Source organism: Pectinophora gossypiella, unplaced genomic scaffold, assembly GCF_024362695.1.
Source record: "Pectinophora gossypiella unplaced genomic scaffold, ilPecGoss1.1 Pgos_34, whole genome shotgun sequence".
NCBI lineage: Eukaryota > Metazoa > Arthropoda > Insecta > Lepidoptera > Gelechiidae > Pectinophora > Pectinophora gossypiella.
In genome coordinates, this window is record NW_026063244.1 from 545389 (window position 1) to 555537 (window position 10149).

General features: G+C 41.4%; 1 protein-coding gene across 1 annotated transcript; it reads left to right on the forward strand.

Moving 5' to 3' along the window:
* The first annotated feature begins 4202 nt into the window (after positions 1-4202).
* Positions 4203-8554, forward strand: LOC126381033 (uncharacterized). Its single transcript, XM_050030592.1, has 2 exons — positions 4203-5129; positions 8416-8554. Exons 1-2 carry the CDS (start codon positions 4273-4275, stop codon positions 8426-8428), a joined length of 870 nt encoding a protein of 289 aa, XP_049886549.1. The 5' UTR covers positions 4203-4272; the 3' UTR covers positions 8429-8554.
* Positions 8555-10149: the final 1595 nt, after the last annotated feature.

A 10149-nucleotide genomic window follows, 5' to 3' on the forward strand; every position in this document is an offset into this window, starting at 1 on the left:
CATAGGGCCGAAAAAGTCGAGGCCCGTGTAGCTAAATGGCCTCGCGTGCGCTGCGAGTCTTTCGCAGGGCAGGTCTCCGTGAACTTGCGGTCTCGGTCTGGCTTTCTTCACTTTGCAGAGTTGACATGAATGCTCCACGGCTGGTACTGTAGGTCGTATACGTGTGATATAGAACTTCTATTTCAGGTCGTTGACAATTTGCTCTCGGTTAGCGTGGTTCGCCGCCTTGTGTGCGTGCGCGACGAGTAGCCGGGTGAAAGCGTGGCGGCCGTCCATTATTAGCGGGCTTTTTGACTGCTCGCTTATTCTCGCCACGCCCACGCGACCGTGAAGTGTAAGTAAGCCTCTGTCGTCTATCCGTGGGTCGAGCTTACGCAGCGCGCTGTTCGGACGTAACTTCAAGTCCTTTTTCAGTCGTTCTATTTCGTCGGAGTACGAGTCCTCTTGCATTTTCTTATACCATAGCTCTTCTGCCTTTGTGATATGGGCGAGTTTCAGTGTTCGCGTTCGTTTCTTCATTTTATCGACGGCTAGTAAGACGTAGGCTGTCGCACGGACGAGTCTCTCGTAAGAGGAGAACCGACTTATGTCAGGTAGGTAGGCCGGCCCCTCGCTGTTGTCCGTGGCGCAGACTATCTCGTCTTGTCCGTTGTCATTTTCCTCTTCGGTGCGTTCCGATGGCCACCTTTCTTCTTCTTCCCGGAGGAACGCCGGGCCAATGAACCATCTTTGGTCGGCTCGCACCTCGTAGTTAGGTCGTGTGGCGTCGTCGGCTACATTTAACTCGCTCGGTATCCATCTCCATTGTTCGACGTGCGTGAGGTTAGCGATCTCGCCTACGCGGTGAGCTACGTACGGTGTGTACTTGATGATGTCGTTGCGAATCCAGTGGAGAGCGGTCTTCGAGTCTGACCAGAGCACGATCCTGTCAGCCTTCTGTCTATGTTCTTCTTGTATACTGTGGGCGAGTCGTGCGCCTATGAGGCTGGCTTGCAGTTCCAGTCGCGGTATGCTCTATGCCTTCACCGGTGCTACCTTAGCCTTTGCGCCGGCGAGCGTGATGATGACCTCTCCGTTTTCGTACTTGATTCGCCAGTACGCTACCGTGGCGTACGCTCTGTCGCTCGCGTCGTTAAATACGTGTAGCTGACGTTCCAGTACTCCCCTCGTTGGCGCATAGCAACGGGGCAGTTTAACTTCTCGCACGCTGTAGACCGCTCGTATCCATTTAGTGAAGTCCTCGGCGGCTTTTTCCGGCACTTGGTCATCCCATCCTATCCTCTGTTGTCTCCATAAGTCTTGCAGTAGGATTTTAGCCGTTATGGTGAGATGGCTTAGCAGTCCAAGTGGGTCGAAGATCGACATGACAGCGCTGAGGGCTTCGCGCTTAGTCGGCGGGCGTGCTGACGTCTTGACCTCCTCCGGTACCTTAGGCAGCGCGGTGTTGAACATTAGTTCATCTTTAGTGGCCTCCCATATTAGACCTAGAGTCTTGCCTTGATGACCAGCGGTTCCCATTTCCTTAGGTAGCTGCGCGCGGCGGTCCGGGGGTATGTCTCGTATTACGTCTTCATTACTCGAGTTCCAGCCGGCTAGTATGAACCCGGCTTGCTCGTGTACGTAGGTTACTTCGTGTACTGCTCGTGTTGCTTCCTCCTTAGTAGCATAGCTCTCCACGAAGTCGTCCATGTAGTGGCTCTCTGTTATCGCTCGGAGGGCCACGGGGTGTGTCTCAGCGTGCGCGCGTGCGTTGTGGTTGCGCACACAGTGCGCTAGGAATGGTGAGCTCCGAGCGCCGAATATCATCGATGACATGACGTATTCCGTGGGTGTTTTGTTATGATGGGAATTGCGTCAATCAAACTCCGGTGTTGGGCAGAGACTAAATATTTATTCAAAATAAAGGTACCTACATATAAAAATAATAATTATGAAACCACCTACAATCTCCCCGTTTAACAAAAAAAAATATAAATATAAATAATCCAAACAACTAATAGTTAAAATAAAATAATTATAAAATAACAATAAAATTAAATCCATCTATCCTCTTATTAAAACAAAATAAGTAAGTGAAAGAGAATTTATTTAAATACGTAGGTAATAACATTGCATCATTATAATAGTCATTTCATTCCAATTGCTAATTTTAACTCTGTCTATATACCCTTTTAATTTTATTTACTCTGTTTATAATTATACATAGTCTAGACGTGCAAAATCAATAATTGTATAAAAAAAAATTTGCTATATTGGTACTATTCATTCATTTTCAATTATATGTTTATACAATGTTTATTATCTTACCTTAATCATCATTCATTTGAATTATGTGTAAACATAACATAGACATGCAAAATCAATAAAGAGCATGAACATAAAAAAAACGTATAGAACTTGAACAGCTGTTTACAAACCGCACCGTGAGTCGCACCGTTAGCCGAGGCTGACGGCTCATGTGGAGGAGTAGCCCCACCGATCAGGAGGTCGCACTGTCCTGCCGGAACGAGTGGTATAATGATTACTAGAAGTACTTCTCGGACTACTGGGACTGATGTTAGTGCGTGCGTGAATGTCGTCATAGTTAGGACTTTGGAATGTGTTTGGTCTTTGGTTTGAGTCAATGATTAAATGCCTTCTATTTCTACGTATCGTATTTCCGGTATATGTTCTTACATTATACGACCTCAGTCCTACTTTACCACAAACAGTTCCACTTACCCACTGATTATTTAATTTAACTTTAACTTTTTTACCTTTTTCTAATTCCGTTAATGTTCGCGTTCCCCTATCGTAATAGTGTTTTTGTTTTGTTTGCCGTTTTTTCAATTCGGTTACGGTCTTATTAATGTTTTTTATTTTAGGTAATAATTTTATTGGTACACAGGGAAGAATGCTGCGCAATTTTCTACTGTTTAACAATTCCGCTGGAGATGCTATTTCCGAGTCTATTGGAGTATTTAAATATTCCAATAATGCCAAATTAAAGTCTTTTTGATCATATTCTGTTTTTTTCATCATTGTCTTGATAGTTTGGACTGCACGCTCAACCTGGCCGTTTGATTGAGGATATCGTGGAGATGATGTGACGTGTTGAATGTTCCATTTCATAGCAAATTCTTTAAATCTTCGTGATGCAAATTCCGGTCCATTGTCTGACATAATTATTTCAGGAATACCTTGCCTTCTAAAAATCATTTTTAATTTATTTATTATATGCTCAGATGTCATTGAATCTAGTGTGTCCACTTCTATATATTTGCTAAAATAATCTACTACAATCATAAACGTTTTTCTGCCAAGATGAAATAAATCTATGCCTAATTTGTACCAGGGTCGTTGAGGTATTTCATGAGGTATTAATGGTTCTCTCGGGTTTGATCTTTTATATGTTAAGCATGCCTGACAATTAGATAGGAAATCTTGTATTTGGGTGTTCATATTGGGCCAATACATTATTTCTCGAGCTCTTAATTTTGATTTTTCTAATCCCATATGGCCTGTGTGAATATTTTGTAACATTTCACGCCGCATACACTTTGGTATTATTACTCTTGCACCCCGCCATACAATTCCAAAATTTACTGTCAACTCGTCCCTGCAATCCCAATAGCATCTTATATTTTCATTTACATTTTTCTTTTCATTCGGCCAACCTTTTTTTATAATTTTTATTAATTCTTGTAAGTCATTGTCTTCCCTAGTGTATCGCTGTATCCTTAAGAAATGTGAATCAGTAAGCGGATTACTCGCGGTTAGCGCACACACTTGCGCTTGCGCATCGAGATGGTCGCGCGGCTGTGTGGGTGCGTTTGGGCCCGGTGCTACTGCACGTGATAGCGCGTCGGCTATATGTAGATATTTGCCTGGCTTGTAAACAAGTTTGAAAGTGTATGGCTGTAATCGCATAAGCATTCGCTGCAATCGGGGTGGAGCACTGTTCAACGGTTTGTTTATTATGGTAACAAGTGGTTTGTGATCCGTTTCTATTATTACGTCTGTCCTACCGTAAATATACATGTAAAACCTTTCGCAGGCGAAAACACAGGCATATAGTTCCTTTTCGATTTGTGCGTATGCTTGCTCCGTTTTGGTTAGTGATTTTGAAGCATAACTGGTGTATAAGTACGTAACCTGTTGTGAATTGTATCGAGTCATGTCGATTGTACCTACAGCGATCAGTAATAAACCAGTTCCTACTGTGAATAGACGTTTTACTTGCTCTAAACATATCAGTGGCCGACGAGGTAAATTCTACCCACTTCGAGGAAGATGAGTGCCTTATTTGGGAATCTTGGAGTTTTTGACCATAATACCCAAGATTGGGAAATATTTCACGGTCGCATGCAACAATTCTTAATATTGAATGCGGCTAATATTAAGGAGGAGAGCAAGAGTGCCTTGTTGTTGACACACTTGGGGGATGATACCTATCGCCTAGCGCGTAATTTAGTACATCCGCAGGCACTGGAAAAGGCAAGTTACACGGAGCTGGTTACTGCTCTAAACGGTCATTTCAAGGCAAAAAGAAGTACGTTCGCCGATAGGGCGAAGTTTTATGGGGCCAGAAGATCGCCGGGGGAAAGCGTAGAAGAATGGTCAGCGCGGTTACGAGGACTAGCCATTCATTGCGATTTCAGCAGTGCGCTAGAGATGTTGCTAAAAGACAAGTTCGTGCTGGGCATGAACCCGGGACCCGAACGGGATCGGCTGTTTGAGCAAGACGCGACTACGCTCTCATTCGCGAAGGCCGTGGAGGTGGCGCAGCAGGCGGCGTGTGCGCGGCACGCCCGCGAGCAGTTACAGGTGAAGCCCGAGCCTGTGTTCCGAGTGACAACACGACCCGCGACAGGCGGCGCGCCGGCACAGGCGTCACGACACCATGATACCGCGTTACGTTGTGGAGTATGTGGAATGAAAAATCATGCTTCCGATAAGTGTAAATATAAAAACTACCGTTGCCGTATATGTGGTGTAAAGGGCCATTTATCTAAAGTTTGTAAAAATAAAAATTCGATTCGCGTTAACAACATTGATGTGACCGCTGATTCGTCGATGTCACCACAGTCGTCGCCAGTGGAAGAAGCCGAACCGCACGACTGCGTCGAGTGCCAAATGTTTAACTTAAGGTCGGTAAATCAATCCCCTATTATAGTTCCGATTACTGTTAAAAACATAGATCTTAAGATGGAATTAGATTCGGGGTCAAGTGCTACTGTCATTTCTGATAAGTTATATAATATGTATTTTGTTAAGGAACGATTGCAAATGAGCGATTTAAAGATGTGTATGTATACGGGTCATAAAATTATGCCGTTAGGATATTTTGAAGCAAACGTCACCTATTCAGGGTTTACAAAAACATTAAAAATATATGTTATTAAAAATGGTGGGCCGCCGTTGCTGGGGCGTGATTTTATGACCAAGTTCCAAATACAATTTTCTATTACAAATAACAATTACGTTAGCTCGGAGGTTCACATGAGAGAAGTGCAACAATTACAGGACGAATATTCGGAACTATTTATGGATGAGTTAGGTTGTTTTAATAAGTTTAAAGTTGAATTACATTTGAAGGAAGAAGCAACACCAAAATTTTTTAAGCCGAGAACTGTCCCATTTGCTTTGAAGAAACAAGTAGAAGGGGAGATTGACCGATTAGTGGGTTTAGGAATATTGCAACCGGTTAGTTATTCAAAGTATGCGACGCCTATTGTTCCTGTTATGAAGGAAAATGGAAAAATACGTATTGCGGGCGATTACTCAATTACGCTAAATAAAGATCTTAAAATAGATAAATATCCACTTCCGCGCATCGAAGAGGTTTTTGCCAAAATCGGAGGGGGTGAACGTTATACAAAACTAGATCTCAGTAATGCATATAATCAGTTCCAGTTATCCGAATCATCACAGGAGTTAACCACAATTAGCACTAGCAAAGGGTTATTCAAATATACTCGGCTAGTGTATGGCCTCGCAAACGCACCTGCAATATTCCAACGTTCAATGGAAACATTATTAATGGGGATCGAAGGAGTCAGCTGTTGGCTCGATGACGTATGCGTAACCGGTCCTAATAAACAAACTCATTTGGCGCGGCTGCGTGAAGTGTTATGTAGATTACGAGATGCGGGACTGAGACTCCAACGGCAAAAATGCGTTTTCTTCCAACCTTCCGTAACGTATTTAGGTTACGTGATTGACAGGTTTGGTTTAAAAACATGCTCGAGTAAAATTGATGCTATAGTAAAAGCTCCGTGTCCTAGTAATGTATTAGAATTAAAAAGATTTCTTGGAGTAATAAATTACTACAGGAATTTCGTACCTAATGCATCTTCAATTTTACATCCCCTGCATGAACTATTAAAAGCGCGTGTACAGTGGCAATGGGGCGAAAGACAACAGAGTGCGTTTGATCGTATTAAAAGCGAATTGTCATCAGAGCGAGTGTTGAGTCATTTCGATCCGACCGCTCAGCTGATACTGTCGGTGGATGCAAGCCCAACCGGTTTGGGTGCCGTGCTGTCGCAGCGCGGCCGTGATGACGTGGAGCGCCCGCTGGCGTTTGCTTCTAGATCGTTGTCCTCCAGTGAGTGCAATTACAGCCAGATACATAAAGAGGCGACCGCTATTGTATTTGGGGTGAAACATTTTCACCAGTATCTTTATGGAAGACTCGAGCCTTTTATACTGAAGACAGATCACAAACCGTTGCTGTCAATATTCGGGAAAAAGTCTGGAATATCCGTTATGGCCGCATCTAGGTTACAAAGATATGCGTTAATTTTGTCTGCATATAACTACAATGTTCAATACATATGTAGCAAAAATAATATTGTGGCTGATTATTTTTCGCGCGCGTCCATGCCATTAAATAAACATGATAATCATTGGGAAGATGTCGATACGTCAATGTTTATTAAGTTTTTAGATGAAAGTATTGAGCCGGTATCATTTGACAACATAAAAGATGCAACGCGTCGTGATTACATCTTACAGACGGTAATTAATTACGTAAAAAACGGTTGGCCGCGTAAAATAACGTGTCCTTCTATATTGCCTTATTTCCAATGCAAAACAGATCTTGAATTAAATAACGAATGTTTATTTAGGAGTCATAGGGTCATTATACCGGCAATATATCACGATAGAATGCTAAAAGAATTACATTCAGGGCATTTTGGAATTGTAAAGACTAAACATAATGCACGGAGTCGCATGTGGTGGCCGGGCATTGATAAAGACATTGAGCGATGTGTGAGTGCGTGTGCGACGTGCAGCCACACGCGCAGCGCACCGCCGCGTGCGCCGCCCGCGCCCTGGCCGCGCCCCGCCGCCGCCTGGCAGCGGCTGCACATTGATTATATGACTATAGGTTCCAAGATATATCTCATCGTCATTGATGCGTATAGCAAATGGGTAGAATGTTTAGTCATGAATTGCGGCACTTCGACTCGTTCATTAATAAATAAATTAAAATATTTATTCTCAAGGTACGGTGTACCGACTACTATAGTGTCAGATAATGATGTCAAAATTAATTCATGGGAATTCAAAATTTTTTGCAAATTTAACGGGATTCAATATGTAACTTCTCCAATATACCATCCTAGTAGTAACGGACAAGCTGAGAATTCAGTCAAAACTTGTAAAAAGATGTTAAAATGTATTTTTAAAGAGGAAACACCTGTAAATGAAATAGAAAACAAATTATACAAGTTTTTATTCGATTATCGAAATACAGTCCATTGTACGACGGGGGTTACACCCGCAAAACTAATGTTGGGCAGAGACTTGCGTTCTAGGTTGGATTTAATTTTACCATGTAAAAATGATAGTTTAACTAATGACAGATTAAGGGATGCGACAACATTAAAACCAAGTAGACAGTTTGATGTAGGAAGTTTTGTATGGCTAAAATGGTATATTGGAAGAAAAGAAATGTGGACTCATGGAACTATTACAGCAAAGTTAGGCAACAGATTATTTGAAATTTATGTAAATGATTACGGGGTAGTTTGTAAGAGGCACGTTGATCAAATTTTAAAATATACTGGTGTACCCCTGACGGGGGAACGAACACTATCAAATGAGGATAGTCATTCTGCGCCATTGTCAGAGCCAGCGACGTCCTCTGCGACATCACCAGCCTCACAAAACTTCGGAGTGTCAGTGGATACACCCAGTAATATTCAAGAGACTGATGTGTGGGAGGAGGCGGTGGATGTTGTCGGGGACGAAGTGCAGGCTGAGGCGGAGAGCACGCCTATGGCTCTCCAAACTGAGCCAACGGAGGCCGTCGGCGATCAGGTTGTTGAAACGCCACCGGCACCTGTTCACCGCCATCTAAGACCTCGTAATAAGGAATTGGATTTTAAAAAGTTTTTCTAACTTATATTGTTTTTTCTATTTTAGGCTTGAAAATTAAAAGGGGAGGATTGGTGTATAAGTACGTAACCTGTTGTGAATTGTATCGAGTCATGTCGATTGTACCTACAGCGATCAGTAATAAACCAGTTCCTACTGTGAATAGACGTTTTACTTGCTCTAAACATATCAGTTTTTTCACAAACACTGGCAAGTTGTTCTGCAATAAACATGCTCCCAATCCGTTTTTGCTCGCGTCTACTGATAATATTATAGGCTTTTCCATATCATAATATTGTAAGACGGGCCGATTGGATAAACATTTCTTTATTTCCTCAAAACACTGTTCCTGGTTCGTGTTCCAATGCCATTCTACGTCCTTTTTTAATAATTCTCTTAATACTGATGTTTTTTCCGAAAAGTTTGGCACAAAATTACTTACATATGTTACTAACCCCAAAAATCTTTCTAAATCTTTTATATTCCTTGGACTTGGCATATTTTTAATTGCAATAACGTGTGAATCATCTGGATAAATGCCATTTTTAGTTATTTTATGTCCCAAATATTTTATCTCTGTTAATCCAATTTTACATTTTTCTTTGTTTAATTTGATGTTTATTTCTTGACATCTGTTTAGTACCTTACGTAGACGTTCATCATGTATCTCTTTCGTTGGTCCATATATCAACAAATCATCAACAAACAATACCACCCCTTCAATATCATCAAAATGCTCGTATAATCTTTTATGAAATACCCCTGAAGCTGATGATATGCCATACGGTAATCGTAAAAACTTGTACCTACCGAACACCGTATTAAAAGTACACAAATCTGTGCTTTCTTGGTGTAACTTTACCTGCCAAAAACCTTGCTTAGCATCCAAAGTACTAAAGAATTTTGCACCCATTAAGTTAGCAGTTATTTCTTCAAAGGTAGGTAATTTAAAGTGCTCACGTTTTATTGCATTATTAAGGTCCAGTGGGTCTAAACACAAACGCAAATCACCATTAGGTTTTTTTACAACTGTCAAACTGTTCACCCAATCTGTAGGTCCTTCTACCTTGGCAATTATCCCATCCCTTTCCATTTCATCTAATTTACTTTTTACTTGTTCTCTAATGGCAATTGGCAGCTTTCTAGGTGCATGAATTACCGGCGAAACATCATCTCTCAACTGAATTTTGTATTCTCCTGGCAAGCAACCTATTCCAATAAACACATCCGGATATTTATCTAGTATTTTTTTACTATTATCATTTTCTGTTAATAATGAAATCCTTTTAATTAACCTTAGCTCCTCACACGAACTTTTACTTAGCACTGGAGGTGAGTCTACATCAGCAATAATAAATTTTAGACAATATTGGTTATTATTATATTTTATTTTCAAATAACATTTTCCTACGACATCAATATTTACACCAGAATAACCCTGTAATCGCGTCGAGGACGTAGTTAAATCATTTTCAGTTAAATTTATTTTTGTCAAATAACGTCTAGGTAAAACATTTACATCAGCCCCAGTGTCTAATTTAAAACGTATATCATGACCGTTTACATTCAAATCAACTACCCAATCGCTACAAAACCGACTACTATTATGTAAACAATGATGACTTGCCTGATCAGAGGACTCTTCCTGCACGGTGTACACCCGACACATACGGGCAAAATGATTTAAACGTCGACACTTCATACACCGCTGCCCGTAGGCTGGGCAATCATTTCTTCTATGTATTTTACCACAATATCCACAGTTATTAGCACGTGTTTGTC